The sequence below is a fragment of the Lynx rufus genome, unplaced genomic scaffold, assembly GCF_022079265.1.
Source record: "Lynx rufus isolate CCGP_SWC_20201006 ecotype Redwood Valley unplaced genomic scaffold, mLynRuf1.p SCAF_8, whole genome shotgun sequence".
In the NCBI taxonomy this organism is placed as follows: domain Eukaryota; kingdom Metazoa; phylum Chordata; class Mammalia; order Carnivora; family Felidae; genus Lynx; species Lynx rufus.
In genome coordinates this window covers 76,806,260-76,825,754 of record NW_025814896.1, presented here as the reverse complement: position 1 = coordinate 76,825,754, position 19,495 = coordinate 76,806,260, and the positions used below count along the sequence as shown (strand labels likewise).

General features: G+C 33.8%; 1 protein-coding gene and 1 non-coding gene across 3 annotated transcripts in view; one reads left to right on the top strand and one right to left on the bottom strand.

The window, feature by feature from the left end:
- The window catches only part of FANCL (FA complementation group L), an 85,196-nt gene that overhangs the window by 28,931 nt on the left and 36,770 nt on the right, over positions 1-19,495 (top strand). The window contains exons 6-8 of one of the 2 annotated variants that reach the window (XM_047068093.1): positions 7,128-7,224; positions 12,107-12,175; positions 16,162-16,284. In XM_047068093.1, the coding sequence (XP_046924049.1) occupies positions 7,128-7,224; positions 12,107-12,175; positions 16,162-16,284 (289 nt within the window). The remainder of the gene's footprint in view (positions 1-7,127; positions 7,225-12,106; positions 12,176-16,161; positions 16,285-19,495) is intronic. The other variant, XM_047068092.1, reaches the window with a different exon arrangement.
- Positions 18,239-18,345, bottom strand: LOC124504533 (U6 spliceosomal RNA). The gene has a single exon (XR_006960489.1). It is a non-coding gene; the product is annotated as a U6 spliceosomal RNA (small nuclear RNA).

The window sequence follows — 19,495 nt, the reverse complement described above, 5'->3', positions numbered from 1 at the left end:
TCACATACTAGAATTGCTACCTTTTGAGATCCTGGCTGGCCAGGTGGCCAGCTTCTTAATGTAAAATATCCCTTAAAATGACGCAGATAGTGATTTGTACAACTAATTGGTTTGAATGGATTGTCAGAATCTTAATGATTCCCAGACCATGTCAGTATGTCTATATTTTCCCTACACTCTAAATAATAATCGTATAGAGTTTTTGGGGTAATGGTAAAATCTGATAATAAAAAACAAATATTTTTTTAAGGTAATGAAGACCTTGCTGTGTTTTTAAATTAGATATTTGACATATCTAGTCAGTTCTGTTGGATCAGACATTATAAAAAAAATAGGAAAAATAAATAAATACTTAGAATATGATTGAAATCTTTTTTTTCTATATTCACATACCTTTTTTATAGAAATGACATTGAGAATTAGTAACTGACCTTAAGTTTGATTGCTATTGTTATAATTTCTGAATTTGTTTCAACTTCTGTAACTACTCACTAAAAACATCTAGGAGTCCAGAGGGTAAAAAGATGATAAGGCAGCTATGGGTGATTTTAGGTGTTATACAGTTTGCAAAGGTGAGTGATGCAGAAGGAGGTTTTGATGGGTTTCTGTTCACTTCTGCTTGTGTTGTTTTGTAGAATGGCTCATGAAAATGATAAGAATTAAGTAGAGTCCTTGGGGTTTAGCAAGATTTTCTGTTTGTTATTAAGAATGTCCTGACTGAATACTTTTCATTATAAGTGGGTTGACATAAGTTAGGATTTTTATCCTTTTATCCTGGCCTCTTTCAGTCTCAGAAGTGTCTCAATTTGGAAGAAATGCACGTCTTAGTGATAAAATACCTTATGTTTGTTTTAGTAATCACATGGCCCAGGTAATTCAGAGATTAGATCGTTCCAACTGGGGGAAGTGTGATCTGATGGTTTTTTGTCAACTAGAGTGAGTAGAATTCCAACTATTTAGCCTTTTAAATTTGTCTTGTAAAAGAGCTGAGTTTTATTAAATTTATTGTGCTGTTAAAAGATTGTAGACATATATTAAGTTGGATTTTTAATGAAGTACCTTATTTTGGTAATGGACTTAATCCATTGACGGCGATATTTTCTATAATTCTCAGTACATTTCAAAGAACTGTATACCTTATTGGGAGAAATGGAGATACTTGTCTAGTTATTGGAATTCATTTTGTCTTAACAAGAGCTTTAATTCTGGCTTATCAGCTGTGTGAACTTGGGCAAGTAATGTAACCTCTTTGAGCCACATTTTCATAGTTTTTCAAATGAAACTAATACTTAATAAGGATTGAAAAGAAACACATGTCATTCGATTTCAAATAATGCCTTGTGTAAAGTAGGTATAAAGTTGTTGAGCCACTAGTTCACCTAAAAGTGTCAGACTACATAGGAGTTTTACAGCTCTTAATTAGTATTATGATTTAATTACAACCAGTAATGATAATTTCCATTGCATAATGCATAAGAACATAGATGTTAATAAGTATGATTCTCATTCTAAATTACCTATATATTAGAGTGCTTTTTCCTCGTATATATTCAAATCACTGAATAACTGGAAATTATCTAATAGTGAAAAAATTGCATTTTTCTAAATTGGTAAAAAGTTTATAGTATATATTACAATTTAAACAATATGCGTTCAGTTGTTTAAAACTTGCATATGAATCAATAAATATGAACCAGTCTGATAGCATCTCCATGGTCGTATAATACATACATGCATAGAAGTTTAAAACTTTCACATTTCTGGGGCACTTGGGTGGCTTAGTGGATTAAGCGTCTGACTCTTGATTTCGGCTCCACATTGGGTTCCTCGCTGACAGCACAGAGCCTGCTCGAGATTCTCTCTCTCCCCTCTCTCTTTGCTTCCCCCCTGCTATGCATGCATGCTTGCTCTCTCTCTCTCTCTGATCTCTCTCAAACTTAAAAAAAAAACCCTTTCATATTCCTTAAAAAAAAAAGGTTATTTGGGAAGCAAAAATTTACACGAAGAGGAACAGTGTGACAGGTGTGAGAAAGGTGAAATCCTTTAAGGCTGCAGATGATCTAGGAAGGTTCCTAGAGGAGGTGGATATTGGGATAAGCTTGGAAGGAATATAGAGAGCCTTACAAGGGAGGCAGTGGTAGAAACAAGTTTGTACTGCTGGAAATGTGCTGTTCATCTTTGGACTTTGGAGATCAGTTGTTGACTTAAGAGGATTAATATCAGGGCCAGACTGAAAGGTCTTGACTGTTAGCCTAAGGATTGTTTATATGCAAGTGATGGGGACTCCTTGACTGTTTTTGAGCAAGAGGTTGATACAATTTAAAAAGTACTTAGGGAGATTAATTTAGCCATGGGAGGACAGGGTAGATTGATGTATACAGAAGATACAAGAAAAAAACACCAATTAGGGAGGTTTTTTGAAGTAGTTAATGCTTAAACTTGAGGGTGGTGGTAAACATGGAATTGATGCTTTATTAAAATATGAAGGTCTGTAACCTGCCTTTTGATGTTATTGCTGCATAAATGCAACTATTTTATATTATTTTAATTTTGTTTGTTTGAGAGCAAGACAGGGAGAGTGCGATGGAGGTAGAGGGGCAGAGGCAGAGAGAGAGAAAATACCAAGCAGGCTCCACACTCAGCATGGAGCCTGACACAGGGCTGGATCCCACAACCCTAGGGTCATGACCTGAGCTGAAATCAAGAGTCAGACACTCAACCTCAACCTGTTGAGCCACTCAGGCACCCATGCATCTTAGATGTTTAAAGAAAAACTATGTAACTTAAGCTGTTGGTCAAACTAAGGATAGTGTTACAAAGCAATTTTCTTCTGTTTTTCTCTATTGATAACATTCAGCTATTAATGTGAATAGCAAAAACCTCTGGTAAGCTTAAGAATTAGTGTCCTTTTCAAATGTTTAAAAAACTAAACTGTCAAGTTTAGTGCCATTTTATTGTAAGCAGTAACTTGTAAAGAAATGTAGCAAATGATAAATACAAAGTAAAGTGCCAAAAATAGAGTTTTTTCTTTAGGTTTTATATTTGTATGTTTACACTTTCTTAGTCAATTTTGGATTATGCCTAGCTAAGTAAGAACACCTAAATATAAATAAGTAATAACTTCTAAATATAAATTTTAAATGTGATTTTATGACTTTTCAAAAATGTGAGCTTTTCAAAAGTGATGACTTTCCTGTTTATTATTTATATGAATTTATATGTTACTTGAATGAGTGAAAACTACTACAGTTATTCCATATTGTCTAAATTGAGATACCCAACTTTACAATAAAGCAGAACATTTGAAATAGGCTTTTTTTAGAAAAATTGATTTTAATATTACTTGTTAACAGTTTATTACTTTTTTCCCCTCCCTTAATATCTCTTCCATACACCAAACAATAAGATACTATTCTTATTATGGATAGAAATACATTCTGTTGGTAAGGGTACAAGCTAAGGTGCAGTTAACAAAGAGAACACCAAATTCTCAATTTTCAAACAAGATAGAATTTTATTCATCTCTCATTTAACAGTTGAGAGGTAGGCAAGCTGGTCAGGAGGGAGTTCGTGGCTCTGTTTGGTCCATAAGGTCATCCAGGAACTCAAGTTTCTTTGTTTCTCAACCATCCACCCTGGGTGCATTTTTTTGTTTGCTTGGTTTTAAGTTTATTGATTGTGTGTGTGTGTGTGTGTGTGTGTGTGTGTGTGTGTGAGAGAGAGAGAGAGAGAGAGAGAGAGAGAGAGATGGGGGGAGGGGGAGAGAATCCCAGGCGGGCTTTGTGCCATTAGCACAGAGCCCGATGTGGGGCTTGAACCCTTGAACCATGAGATCATGACCTGAGTCAAAATCAAGAGTCCGATGCTTAACCGACTGAGCCACCCAGGCGCCCCACCCTGGCTGCATTGTTAAGTACAGTAGTTTTTAGCCATATGTGGCTATTGATATTTATATTTAAATTACATTAAAAATTCAGTTTTAATGTATTTTAAGTTCTTCATAGCTACATGTGGCTGTTGCTGCTGTTTTGGACAGTGCAGGTATAGACTACTTCCATCCTAGCAGAGGTTCTGTTGGTCAGAGCTGCTCTAAGAGTGTTGTTCTTGTCTGCATGGTCTTTGCTGGCTTATGTTGGCTTAAGTTCTCGAGTACAGGCAGGGAGAATGAGAGGAGTAGGGAGAGGAGAAGGCGTGGTTTTGTTACAAATGATTCAAGAGATGCACAAATCACTGCTTACAGTTCATTGGCCAGATTTAGTGATATGCTGACATCCAAGTGCAGCTGGAAGGACTGCTAGCTGTCGGATGTACCCTGCTAAAATTTGGTTTAGCAGATTTGTACCCAAGATGTTAATAATTTAGAATAAGGTTTCTTCCTGTCCCTTACACAAAGTAGACAGGCATCAGCATGGGTAAAATGCTTAATTTTAAATGACTATGCCGAGATTAACCTGCAATTACAAACATTGTTTTGATACTTTATTTGAATTACTTCTTAAAGTTCAGCAGAATTAACGTTATGATCATTTTGACAGCAAGGCCATATCTAATGTAGTTCCTCTGTCTTAAACTTTGTGGGAAGATAATTTTTTGTGTAATTGCATAAAGACCAGAACTTTTATTTCTATCTTATTTTATAGATGTTCAGTAACTTTTAATATTTTGATGCTGAGCAGCAGTGTGAAAAGTACTGGTTAATGATTTAGTCTTTCCTTTTCTCTCCCCACCCCTCTTGTTCTCTCTGTGTCTATATATTTATCATGATTGTAAACTACTTAGGGCTTATGATAAAGAGCAGCAGTCTTTTTTTTTTTTCCTCCGCACCATTTTTGTATCCCCGCTCTTAGTCTTTAAGGTAGACACTGAAACGTTCACGTTCACTGAAATGTTCATGTTCACAACTTCCGTATTTCTAAATAATGTGCCTTATTCAATATAACTTGATTTATCAGTTTTGGAAATTACATACCGATTATTATAGTAGAAAAGGATTTGGCTCTCATACTACCTTTTCTCTCCCTTCCTCACTCTTCTTTTATTCCTCTGTTAGCTTTAATATTTCTTAAACTTTTCATGTCCCTTCAATTAAAGATGGTATCTCTTACTCTCAAATTAGCAATTACAAATTTTAGTGTCCCTGATCTTCCTTCCTCATATCTTTTCCTTCTATCTCTCAAGTTTTGTCCTCTCTTCCTTTTAAATTGCCGTGGTCAAATATATTTACATTAGTTTCTGTAACTATAATTAAGTCTCTTAGTTTTGTCTGTTGCTGGATTCTGAAAATCATAATTAGTAAGCAGCTAAATTTTTAATGACTACATAAATGCTTTTCACTGAAAACTAATGGTGGAGCAATTAGTTTTTTGTCATAGCTTTATTGTTTATAACTTCACTTAAACTTCCCTCATTCCTTTTTGGTTTCTTGCATTTTTAAAAAATTTTTCTTAATTTCATCTTGTATTTAAGTCATACTTTCTATTCTCCGTATTATACAAACTTTCCTTTTTTTGCCCACTGTCTACCCTCTGGAGCCTTCTTTTCTTCCTGTTCTAATCTGTTTTGTCACCCAGTGCTTTTCTAACCACTTTTCATTTTTATAATAGCTGTTGGAAATTTGTCTTGTTAATGTTTGTTCCTTCTTGTTCTTTTTGTTAACTGTTTATTTGTAACTTTTTAAAATTCCTTGGTTCTGTTTTGATTAGAGAGAATATGAATGCATGTCTCAATGTCTTGAATCTGAAGTGTCAGCATTTTTAGAGTCAGAGCCTTAGAGTCGTCTTGATGAAACGTGTGACGAAGTCTCATGTTCTAAACTGTCGGGGGTAGGGGATTGGGGAGATGTTTACAGATATATAAATTATTTTCTTTTATTTACAAGTCATTAATATTTTAATGTAAATAGTTTTTTTCTAGAATAATTTTGCTTTCATTTATTTTCTAGGACCCTAGACTTTGCATGGTTTAGGATACATATTTCTTCTGTTGATAAAGACTGTTTTGTTTTACTTCTTATTCTATTTTTGAGGATCCAGATCTTCAGACTTAGATCTATTTTTCATTACAAGCAGTGTTCCACAACTATTGCCCAGCATTTCTTGAAATTGACCCATTTTACCATTACATCTGGCTAGTGACTAGATGGCATATAGTGATGTTAAAAGAAATGTTTCCTAGGTGAGGAGGCTAATGTTAGTTCTGAACTCTAATGGGTCTCACCATCAGTCTGGGTGATAAGTTGTGCAATACTCTTAGGCTACTTTTTATCTTTACAAGAGAATAGTATTGTAAAAATGTCAAAAAATATCCACATGCCCAGTTCACTAGTAAATATACTGCTAAATTTGAACCTTTTTGGCAGTAGCTTATACTACTCAAGGGACCATATTTTTACAGAATGATGTATTTCAAAGGGTATTGGTTTCCGTTGTAGAAAATTCATGCATTTAGAGCAACTTAAAGCCAGAAACAATTGTGCTTGTGCTATGGGTTTAAAATATTAGTCATCTTGAATGCATGTCCAGGTTAAATGTCAGAAGCTATATATTGCACAAAAAGAAAATTTATTGTTACCAGATTGGACTGTACCTGTGCTTATATAACCTTTTCCTTAGAGCATCAATTGAGTATATGAACTAATATCAGCCAGATTTTTGTACACTAACATTATTGATAATAAAGGAGAAGTTCATTGAAGAGAAAAACAAATAAAGGAAGCACAAAAGTCTCATACTGTATGAAACTACAGAAATGGATCAAAGAGTTTGACAGGAAGTTTAATGTGTACATAAGTAGAAGCTGACAGCAACATGCTGTGTGTGCCAAAGGTTCCAGTGATGGAAAACCGAAACATAGTGCTCACTGACCACAGCATGAGCCTTGACACACATTGTAAATAATCCAGAGATCTATGACTGCATTAAGCACCAGGCTGGTATATTAACGGCAGTAAATCTATAGCTGCATAAAGGGCTGGCATGCAGAAATTCCTCGGATTAATTTTTGTAATGGATTAATAGGAATACAGCAGATATTTTCATTTTGAATTCTACCATCCTTTACCTCCCCCTCCCCCCCCCCAACTTTGCCCTCCCTAGCATGATCATTTTTTATTTCCTTCTACTCACCAGACTTGTATTTGTGGATACTTGTCTCAGTACCATCAAGTTAAAAGCTGAAGATGCTTCTGGTAGAAAACATTTAATTACTCTCAAGTTGAAGGCAAAGGTATGTGCTTCATTAAACTGTTATGGTTAGGAAATACTTTGTGAAATGAACTCTGAATGTTTTCAATGTAAAGAGGTGCTAGTTGCTTCCAAAAAAAAAATATATTTGGTACTTTAAGTAATTTATTTTGGAAAGCTCCTAAAACTTACCCCTCAAGTTTCCAAAAGCATAGACATAATTTCATGTCACTGTTCAGTGCAAATTGGATCAAAATATAGGCTTCATAATAAATATTACGGATAAGTCTCCACGTGCCATTTGTAATGCTGTACAAAGAAAAAACTTGAGTTTCCACTGTCCCAAGTAAAGTTTCACTGAAGTCTCTTGTCTTCAGCTCTATGAATTACATTTGTAGTTCTTATTTCTGAACATCACTCAGACTCTGAAAACACATCCACATGCATTGCTTTTTATTGCTTGCTTGTTTTGTCTGAAATTTTACTCCTGTATTTTAAGAATTTGCAGAGGTTATGCCTTCATTTGTAGACTCTTCACAGGTTGGTGATCTGTGATTACTTACTAACTTTATTGGCACAAAACATAGCTGTTTCATCTTTATTTTTTAGTTCTAGATTTTGAACTTTGAGAAATAAGTAGAATAAGCAAGTTCAGCATAGTAATCATTTACTTGGTAATCACTAGGGAAACATTAGAATTTGGGAAAACTAGGACATTTAACTTTTTTTGTTTCTAGGAATCATCAATCAACTCTATTTCAGAAGATTGTAGTGATGAAAAGATCAATTGTGTTTGTCCTTTTTAAAAATGTGTCTGGCATTTAAGCTTTCCATGAGAGAAAATATATAAAGCTGTACGGGGTGACACAGAAAAGTTGGTATCTTATAATGCCTCTTTATCAGACAAGTTGAGAAATGACTTTCTCTTTTTCCTCACACACAGAATATTCAGGTATAATTTTAAGATTCATGACTGTTAAGTGTTGAAAAAATTAGTGGGATAGAAATCTTGTTTGTAAAAGAAGATATTATGGATAGTTTTGTTAAGGTGAACATTTTTTATTTTCTTTTTAAAGGTGTGCTTGCTTTCTTTTTTCTTTCTTCTTTCTTTCTTTCTTTCTTTCTTTCTTTCTTTCTTTCTTTCTTTCTTTCTTTCTTTCGATCAGGGAGAAATCTTATTTTATTCTACCACCAAAGGTCACATACCACTAGTGGCAAGGGTTCTGTCATTTACTTCAAAGTTTTATTTGTTTATACTTTGTACATTGATAAAAGTTCCTTTGCCACTGTGAAGACCAAAATGAAAAATTTTAAATGCATCTCATCCTTATTCTGGGTGCTGGTGGGGTAATGTTTTTTTAATAGCCTGATTTTTATAAAAAATAATTTTTTTTTTTTTTTACTAAGGAGACGATGCTTTACATCAGCTCTGCCTGTAACTACAAGATTTTGTTATTAACTCTAATTAATGACATTATTAGTAGTATTGAGAGTGAGGATGTAGCCACTAGTATGTTCCATCCTGTTTGCTTTTTATTACATCTTTTTTTGGGTAGATAAGGTGACACTTAATATAATTTCTGTGAAGAATGTTTTCAGTGTCCATATTTGCAGCATCGATAGCTGTGAAGCATTGTTATGGATGTCCTGGCAAGAGAGACTAGAAAGCTTTATTTAAATTAAGGAAGGAATTAAGAAAAAAACTATATCAAAAAAAAACAAAAAAAGCCAAGGTGGAAATGAATGAATCTGATGTTGGTATGATTTCATTAGAGTCCTTAATTGTCCATTTGGTTCAGTTTTCATAGACCAAAGATGTATTTTAGATGTGGTAACAACTACTACTACTACTACTACTTCTTCTTCTTCTTCTTCTTCTTCTTCTTCTTCTTCTTCTTCTTCTTTAGGAGTATTTGGGATTTTCAGTTAAAAACTGATAACTGAAGCTATACGTTAAGAGTATATAAGGCAAATATCATAGCTCAAACTAAATTTTAAAGAGTCAAGCTGATTAAAAAAAAAGTAAACCATAAAGCACGCTTATCTTTGCAAATATACAAACCTTTATTTCTTATATCTGATACTTTTTGATATATAGTCAAAGAACACATTTATTTTTTTGCTTAAATACATATTCTCCCAATTCTGCCATTCCCCCTCACTGTCTCCAACCCTCAAAGAAAATATTAATTTTAAATAATCACTCTATTAAGTAAGTACATAAATCAAAAAAGAGAAACAGTTGAATTTTGTCACTTTTCTAGGTGTATTTCTATGCAGTATTTACAATACCTGGTGGACCAGAGCTTCCTCGGCTTTGGCCAAGGGCAGAACTACTTGAAAACCAAATCACATGTTTCAGAGGCTGGGCACTCTGTCTCTGTTGGCTGTTTCTGTAATTTGCTACAGTTTGTATGTATTTACTTGGCGGTAACCTTTTTGCTTAGATGCTCCAATCACAGAACATTTGGGTTAAAATTTTCCTTAGAACAATATGCTACAGAATCTAAAAAGTACCATATATGATAAAAATATTTACTTAATATGCTATGATAATTCTTTTATCGTTACTGATTTGATTGAATTGTTTCAAGTGAGATTTGAAAAACTGTTAATAAAAATGATTGACCACTTATTTTTTAATTAATGCCCCTTTATGTGGAGCTTTTGTTGTCATTTAGACTGCTAAAGAAAAACTTGGCAATTAGTCTCTGGTTTTATATATACCTATCTATACAGCTTCCTATCAAAAACTATCTGAATTTTGATAAAGCTGTTTCACAATATTGCATTAGTCATCTGTGTTGTAGTTAGTGCTACCACACAAATGATTCTGAAATATCTAGGATCCTACTTCATAATTCATGTTAAGTCTTCCAGAAGTATATCAGTTTGCTTTTTAGGTTCTATATACAATTATGTATAGTTTCTTATATAAACAATATCGATGTTGAACATGAATATAACATACAGTATATTTGCATTTAACTTCTACAATAAAGTCACCTACAGATAGATCAATCTAATTTATTATATTTGTATGTCTGCATAATTATACATAAAAATATATTTGAAAGATGTTCTTATCTCAAATTCTAAAATTCTGTGGAGACTCATTTATGGATATGGGATCATATCAAATTTATTCTAACTTCTTTTTTAACTATCTGTAGGTCTCTTTCTGTATCTGTCTGTATATACTTATTTACTGAGTCCTATTTGGATTAGGATCATAATTTCTTTTAAAATAATGTTGCTGTATGTACTAAATGACTTCCACATTAACAGCTATTTTCCTTTGTTCATCTACTCTCAATACAGTAAACATTTCATTAACTTTGTACTCTTCCCTAGATTGATGATTTAAGTTAAAGAGTTGATATTGTTCATTGTCGGCATGAGTAGGAGATAAAAAGCAGCAATTTAAATTGAACTAGATACTCCATTTTTGACCCATGGAGGTTTCAAGTGTGCATTATTATTTTTACAGAATCTTAACATGTTAGAGGGAAGAGATGTTGTAAGACTTTTAGTTGCGTCCCATCAATTTTACATATCAAACAGCCAGGGAGGTTAAATGACTTGTCCAAGATCATACAAGTTAGCAGAACTAGAAATCAGAAAGTTAAGGTCTCTGCCTGCACTTACTTTGAAATAATCACAGGACTTGTAAAAATGGCATACAGATCATTTTTGTAGTGATTATAACAGTTATAATCTGAAGTACTTAGAATCTGATATTTAGAATTGTACTAGAGCTCCCTCAGTCTCAGCCTGACCTTCTTCTTTTTTCCTTTTCTCCAAATTAAATCATTATTATATTTTTATATGATTTCCTGTATACTTTCCTTTGTGTTACCAGTTCTGTGTAGTCAGGTACCATCAGAATATGTTGATAAGCTTCTTTTTAGCAAACCACACATTATAACTAAATGTTAATTCTTTTCAAAACATTGACTTCGGATGGGCTGGCGTGTGCTAAATACTGTAGTGCTAATTCTTGGAACCCATTTGCTTATTCAGCGAAGTAGTGAAAAAAGTGAAAGTCTAAAACTTCTTTTAAACATTTTCTCAAATGAGAGACAGAGGTTTTCCCCAAACTCATTTTCTCTTAGTAAGTTTTGCTTTTTAATGAAAAAAGAAATGAGTATTTTATAATTACATGTGACTTTCAAGAATCCAGAATTGGATTTTACAGAAATCATGTAGTACAATTCTATAATAATGAAATTGATTTTAGGAAAAATTGCCTTTGTCTTTCTTAACTTGGACATCTGATTTGTCCTTAATGACTGTCACTTTTTGTGTGAAGGTATTGAATTAATTTTCTCTTTATCAACCATGAAAAGGTTTTTCTTAAAGCTGTTACTTCTATTTTTCCTTAATAACCAGAAAGCATTTCATTGCTTCTTTTTATTTATGTTCTTGCTAGGAGTAATTGCTTTGTTGTGGAAAATACTTCTTTTAATTGATAGCTTACATTTTTTGTACATTTCATGATTCTTTTAACAGATACAGCATTTTTAAATAGTGACTGAGACTGAGATTAAATTTTAGGTTGAAAGGATATTAAATACCAATCAGTTTTAAAGATGAAAAATCTCTCGTTTTAAAGATAAAGAAACTGAGATCCTGTGTGGTTCTCCCCTCAACTTACATTAACAGGTGACCTGACACTGAATTAATTCATTATTCTTTACTCAAAACCCAGTGCTTTGGCATCCCAGTCACCAAACTTTGAACCTCCTGAGCATAACTTGAGTATTAATTAGCTCTTGACATTTTCTATAAGAATAGAATCAAAATATTTATATATAATGCGTTTGAATTTATAATAAAACTTTTCCTATTCAGTTTTTCTAAGATACTTCGTGTGAAATTACCACACAGAAGCAAAAATCACCTGATGTTATGCTTTTTTGTAGTACCCTGCAGAATCACCAGATTGTTTTGTGGATTTTCCTGTTCCATTTTCTGTTTCTTGGACACCACAGGTAAGTTGTTAAATTTATTTTAAGTAGCTAAAAAGCATAAGTGGCCTTTATAGGTTATAGAGTGTTTTTTTTTCTTTTTAGGTTTTTTCCTAAGCATTTATTTATAAACAGAACTTTTAGAGTGCTTTTTTTCCATATTTTCTAGTAGTTAATATCTACTTTCTCCCTCACCTCACATGTAAACACACCATCCAGTATTGAGATGTTTATGCCTCATAGTAGATAAATATGAAGGTCTAATGACAGAAATTTTCCTTTAAATTTAAATCATAAAGAACTCTATAAAGCCGTGAGCAGTAAGTGAAAAGTTGAGTGGATTTTTCAGATTGCTAAAACTGTTAATATTGATGGCATAATATCAGAGAATCATTTTTCATAGGAGAATGAGTTATGACTGAAAATACAAATCATTTCCACTCAGTTTTTATTGTTATAAAGGAGTTCCCATAATTCATCCCTGAACTTAGATTATATTTTTGTGTGGGCTTTGGAACATTCATACTTCATGTAAAGAATGTAGGAAATTCTTGCTCCTGCTTCTGTCAATTTAATTTCTTAAAAAGTTGGTGATAATTTAACAAGAGGATGAAATTAGAAGTGCAGTGTAAACAGCAGCATTATGTAGATACAAGGTGGTATGGGTATTAGTAGCACCATCGTCAACATGACGTGTGTGTGATTTTTAAAGATCTGACAGAGTGGTGGTTAGACTCCAAGAACAATCTAATGATGACAGGCAGGGTCCTTCTTTCACCAAGTAAATTGTGGCAGTTGATAGCAAAATGGAGAGAGCATTTCTATTCTTATGCAAAGAGGGGGAAAAACATTCCTGTGGACATTTTACAGATACTCTCTAGGCTGCCCATATTTGTGTTAGGAAATTTTGATAGGGCCAAGTGATAATTTATGCTTAATGTTTTCAATAAAAACAGAGTCAAGTGATTGTATATGTAGTTAGTTTTTTAAAAAACCTAACAGGATTTAAATAGTGTTGTGTAAGTTCAAATATCCTTTTAATCACATACATGTTAAAAATTATTTTTCTAATTTTTTTCTTTAAAAACAAAAGTCTCCCTCCTTTCGATGGAAATTGAGAAAACACAGCAAAATAAAGGAGAGGAAATACCCTGTGATTTGCTTTTGGTATTCTGATGTATGTTATAAATATCTAAGAAATGCTGTGTTTTGTTTTTTTTTTTTTAAAGAAACTTTTCCTCTTTTCCAAATGTACATTTTCTATTTGGCCTTCCTCTTTTTAAAATATATATTTTCCTTTTTTTTTAAATACACATGTCCTATTGGCTCTGTAAATTTTGTTATGTGTGAGATTATGAGATAACACTGTGCTTGTATTATTCTTTCCAGATCTGCTATCTCTAGATGATATTTTAATATATATCAAAATCCCAAGACTATACTTTTGATGAGTTTCTAGTGTTTTTGAATGTAGATAACTCAGGTTTTTCCCATACTTAAATCTGTGAAAAAGTTTGCATCTCCACAAAAAGAGTGTTAGCACTTACCTTATTCTGTCATTTAGCAAAATTTGTGATTTCAATACACTGGGAAGTCTCTGAGGGTAATTTATTTCAAAGTTTCTATCGTTCCTTAACACCAGCTCAATGCCTTGCACATTTAAGCATGGGATGAATTTTAGATTTAATTAGGTCATACAGCAAGTTTTCTGTTTTGTACTAGCTCTAAGAAGACAGAACTAATTAGTAACTGGAATGTCCTATTTATTTTTTAATTAAAGAAGATAACTAAAATTCTTGGTAAAGTACAGATGAAAATTTGGCTACCTTCCTTTTTATCCACAGACTCTGATTTGACAGATGTTAACTTTTTGTCATGTTTGTTTCACTTACATCTTTTATTTCTGTCTCTCTCTTAGGAATAAAATGTTCTAGGAACAAGTAAGACTTTATTTCCCTCTTTTTCCTTTTTTTCTTCTCTCCCTTTCTAGAGGTAACCACCTTCCTGAAATTGATACATGGTCTATCCATGCATATTTTTTTGCCACATTTGCTCATGCCATATTCTATAATACAGGCTGGCTGAAGTTTTTAAACAGCATTGTTTCTGAGATTTACCCATGGTCTTTGTATGTTTAGTACATTTACTTTAAATGCTTAATATAGTTCCATTATATGGATCCACCAGTTAACTTCTTCATTGCCATACTGATAGGGTTGTTCACAATTTCTTAGGTAGTGCTCTAGTGAACATCCTTATGTTTCCTTGTACACGTGGGAGACTTTTAGGGTGGCTTATGCCTAGAAGTGAAAATGTTGGATTGAAAGGAATGTGCCTCTTTGAGATTACCAAATGTTGCCAGATTGCCTTCCCAAATTGGTTGTCTAAGTTTACACTCGTACCCAGGATTGCATAGTAATACCTACTTTTCCAAATCCTTTCCAAGTCTTAGTCCTACGGTAGTCTGACCTTAATTTTTAACAAGAATTGATAATCATCATTATGGTACTTAAAGTCTTTGTATATTTAAAATTTTGTCTTTTATTGTAAGTGTCCCTTTTTTATTTGGATACCAGTTGTTGGTTACATGGAATGTATCTTCTTTCTGTGGCATACTTGTTAACTTTGTGTATGATCTTTTCTGTCAGTCAGAAGTTTAACTTTCAGTGTGGTCCCATGTATCATCTCTTTCTTGTGATTTCTGCTTTTTGTGTCTTGAATGAGAAAATCTTTCATATCTTGTTCTGAAAAGATAGTTTCCTAATATTCTAAAAGTTATATGTTTTTTTCACATTTAATTAGGAGCTGGGACTCTTATTTACACTTGGCTATTTAGTATATGCTCATAAAATTTGGATATGTCTTCATTGTGTAAGTCTAGGGGTGATTTCAGTTTTTCTTTTACATTTGCCATTAAAATTTAGAAAATTTTCAAAACACACTATTTACCTGTTTTAGCATCGAGCATAGCAATACATCATAAGCATTTTGGTGATTCTACCAGTGGTATGAACTCTTGAGTCTTTTAGACGTGATAAGAGTATTGGCAAGGTTTATTTTAAGCGTAAGAAGCAGTATCAGACCACTTTGTATGGTCTTTTTCCATTGCCTTTTTGGAAACAATTTTGCTTGTGGGAGTTGTTTTCTCTTAACAATCTTTAAACAGTTGTAGTTCTTAAGCAAAATAAACATAGTCTAACAGCAAACTTCTATTTACGAGATTGTAAATAGGTCCCAGATAATTGATTTAAAAAATCCTTGTCTGTTTTTGTACATTTCCTCTTTGGATTCAGTGTTTCTGGACTTTAAACTTGGAAGATCTTTATTTTCCTTTCTTTTTGTGAAATAATAGGCATGGCTTTGTGGCATCCATATTAAAAATGGGTAATTTTCCTTATGGTCCCTGTCTTCCTGCTGGGTTGATAATGTTTTGATGTATTTTTCTTTTGCTCTGATGAGAGGTCTGCTGCTGCTGCTCTGACATATTCATTTGGATGAATAATTATAACTTGCACAATGTCAAGCTGAAGATGGTAGGGTTTTGTGCGTCATGACAAGCCTAGTAGCCAGTGCAGGTGTCTCACAGCATGATCAGCAACAGCCAGTGTATTCTGGCTCAGAGGAGACATTTAGAGTAGTAAGAAATCAGCACCAAGGGCAAGGCTGCTGCTACTACTGCTGCCGTGATCTGTGCCAAAGAAACACAAAGTGCTTCTCAAAGACAAGTGACTGCATACGTCTTTTCAGCAATTTACTTTGTTTACCCAATAAATTTTCTTTTATAGATTTTAGCGTATAATGTAAGAATATCTCATGATTTTTATCTTAGTCTACTTCCCAGCATCACAGATGCTCCAAAATGTATCTTTAACAATCTGCTACATTTGGGACTTTTACTTCCAGGTTGTATTTGCAGATTTTGTTGACTAATGAGACCATAGAATTCTGTAATGTAAGATTTTAAGTGCACTGAAATTGGGATCTAAAAGAACACAATTCGTTCTCTCCAGGTCACTGATCAACCCCAAATAGGTGTTAGAATTGCAGTTCTACCTGTAACTGTGCCATTAAGTGCAGGTTTGGTGATGTATCCTTGCCATTGCAGTTGGAATTTTCAGATTTGGTATGATACAGTAAGTAGCGGTCTTTATCTTTTTTATCATGGAAGTCTCATATACTTAGAGTAATGCCATGAATGCAAGAATAGCAAAACCAATGATGAAACCTCTGGCTGATAAGCTGATGGTGAATGAAGAACTCATAATTAAAGGAAACAGTCCTATTACATAGCAGGGAGCATGATCCATTAGTTAGAGCAGCCGACTAGCAGTTGGGAATCGTTGGTTTTGTTTACAGTTCAGCCATTGACTTAATTGTATAATTTCAAACAAGTCATGTGACTGCCCCTTGCCTCAGTTCATATGTGTATGCAGATAATGAACTTTTTCTTTTTCACAGAGATATTGAGAAAAATAAATTTGATTTAAAATAAACAATGTCTGGGGAAAAACCCTCCATACCCCATCTAAGGATACTGTGCAACTACTCCTTTTTTGCCCTCCTAGATTACCTTTCTTTCCATTTTTTTCTTTGCTCTCTTTATTGGAGAACACCAAGTACTGGATTCTTGTTCATTCTTAAATTGATTTATTAAATGTGCTTTTGCCAAGGCAGTTTTTTTGCCATAGTGGTATGCTTAAAAAGACATCAAAAGGACCAAAACAAAGAAACTTAACTCAATGTTGAGATCATGTGATATGGTAAAAGTATCAATGTGATATTGGCCTCAGTAATCCAGTAGCCATCTTTCATTTTTTTCTTTTTTAATAACTGTTGTTGTTGTTGATTTATTTTGAGAGAGAGTGAGAGAAAGAGAGCATGAACAGGTGAGGGGCAGAGATGGGTAGGGGGGAGAGAGAATCCCAAGGAGGCTCCATGCTCAGTGCAGAGCCTAACACAGGGCTTGATCTCATGACCCAGATCATAACTTGACCTGAGATCAAGAGTTGGATGCTTAACTGACTGAGCCACGCCAGTGCCCAGTAACTTATTTTAAAAGTACCCTGCATTAATTCTAAAAAAGAGAGAGAAAATACAAATAAGCAAACTTAAGAAAATATAAAATCACCTGTAATGCCTTCATTTAGAATGGGGTTCTCACCAGATAATAGCTTTGAAACTATGCTTGTCACTTGACAAAATATTTTAGTTTTTAAAACATCACTGATAATGCTGTGCATTTATCCTAGGAACTCCTTAGAATAATTTAGTTTTTAGTTAGGTTTATGTTTATCCATCAAATTAAGAACTGTCATGTCCATAAACTAGGAACTGGTTATGCTTACATTTATTTAGGTCCCTCACTTAAGGGACAGTGGTTTCTTAATCCATATTTTGCATATTTTTGTTGAATTTACACCTAAGCATTTAAAAAATGTGTTGCTACTGTGAATACTTGTTTAAGAAATCATATTTTCTAGGGGCACCTGGGTGTCTCCGTTGGTTAAGCATCCGGCTCTTGGTTTTGGCTCAGGTCACGATCTCATGGTTCATGGGTTCGAGCCCCATGTCAGGTTCTGCACTGACAGCTCAGAGCCTGCTTGGAATTCTCTCTCTCCCCCTCACTCCCTGCCTCTCTCTCTCTCTCTCTCTCTTTCAAAATAAATAAACTTAAAAAAATAATATTTCCTAGTTTACCATGACAGTATGGGCAAGCTATTTGTTTTTAAGTTTTTACTTTTTACTATAGTTACATGAGAACATAGTTTGAAGAGTTAGGTTACAGGGTTTTTGTTGATGTTGTTTACTTTTTAGAACAAGTAGTACTTCCTAGCCACCTTCCCACCTTTTTCTCCTTCTGCAGAGTCAGTGACTTTTAATTTTTAGCTGATCCTTTTGGTCTTATAATATTATTTGTATTATTACGTGCTCTTGTAATTATACTGCATTTTGTTTTTGTGTTAGTCCTTATCTGTTAACTTTCCACTATAGATGAGGTTGCTGTTTCTTCTCCCACTCCACACACATGCATACTTCGTATCTTCCTGTTTTCCCCAAATAGCTATCTTTTATTTATTTACTTTTTTTTTTTATATGGAATGTTTCACGAATTTGTGTGTCCTCCTTATGCAGGGGCCATGCTAATCTTCTCTGTATTATTCCAATGTTAGTAGATGTGCTGCTGAGGTGAGCGTCCAAATAGTTATCTTTTAATTTTGATTATATTAATATTCAGGGTTTACATTATTATGAACACGTATGTGTATTATGCAGAGATGAGCCTTGTAGTTAACCCTCATTTTTCCTTTGTCACCCTGGCTGTTGCTATTCCTAGAGTTAACAGTTACCTTACTTTGTCACTTCTGTAGTTTTCTCTGTACTTAACACTCATTCCGCCCCCAATTTCCATCACTTGTCTACATCTCCTCTTAGCCATCTATATTAGGTTTTCTGTTAGCTTTATTTTCTGGGAAATTTCATCAACTTTACCTCATAACCTTCCTGTTGCAGTGTTTTGTTTGTTTGTTTTTTTCTTTTTACTTCTGTCATGTTCATCTCTAAGAGTTCACTTCATAGGTATATATTCTTTTTTCCCCAGAGATAGTAATATTTTTCTTTTTTTTTTTTTCCCTCCGCCTCTGAGTCGTTTCTATTTCCTTGAGTTGCTTTTTTGTCTAGGCTTATAATCTTTGCTTATCTGCTTGTGATGAAAAGTCAGCTATAAAAAGCTCTTTGGAAGCTTTGAGTGCGTATGTGGGGCCTGTCAACTGTGAACCTTCGTGTAGAGTCATCTGAGTAGATCGTGTAGTGAGGAATGCCAAATATCAGTACCTTTTAGGTCTTTTTGAATGATTGATTGGTTGGTTAGATTTCTTGGAGAAGACTCTTCCAACCTTCTGCCTGGTAGTCCCTGAGCAAGCAGAAAACACTCCTGTGAGGTATAAGTTGACCAAGGCTGGTGGACAGGACACCACAGCCTGAATTGGTAAGCAGTTAACCTTATGGCATCTTCTACTGATAAGGCGGAACATCATGTAGCTGTTAAAGAGACATGCTTACAGGGTAAACTTCTATTACCATAGAGCAGATAAATAATGAGGGTGGATTTGGAGCTAAGAGGCAAAAAATGATATCCAAGTTATCACTTGGTATTTTCATACTTTTTAATTTGGCCATTCTTGGTTGTGTATAGTAGTCATTTTCCCCCCTTTTTTTCCTTCCGTTTTGTTTATTGCTGATGTATTTAAATCTGTTTTCTTTAATGATTTTCTATCCACTAGCCTTGTTAAAGTCTTATCTAATAATTTATCAATAAATTCATTGGATTTACTGTGAACGTAATCA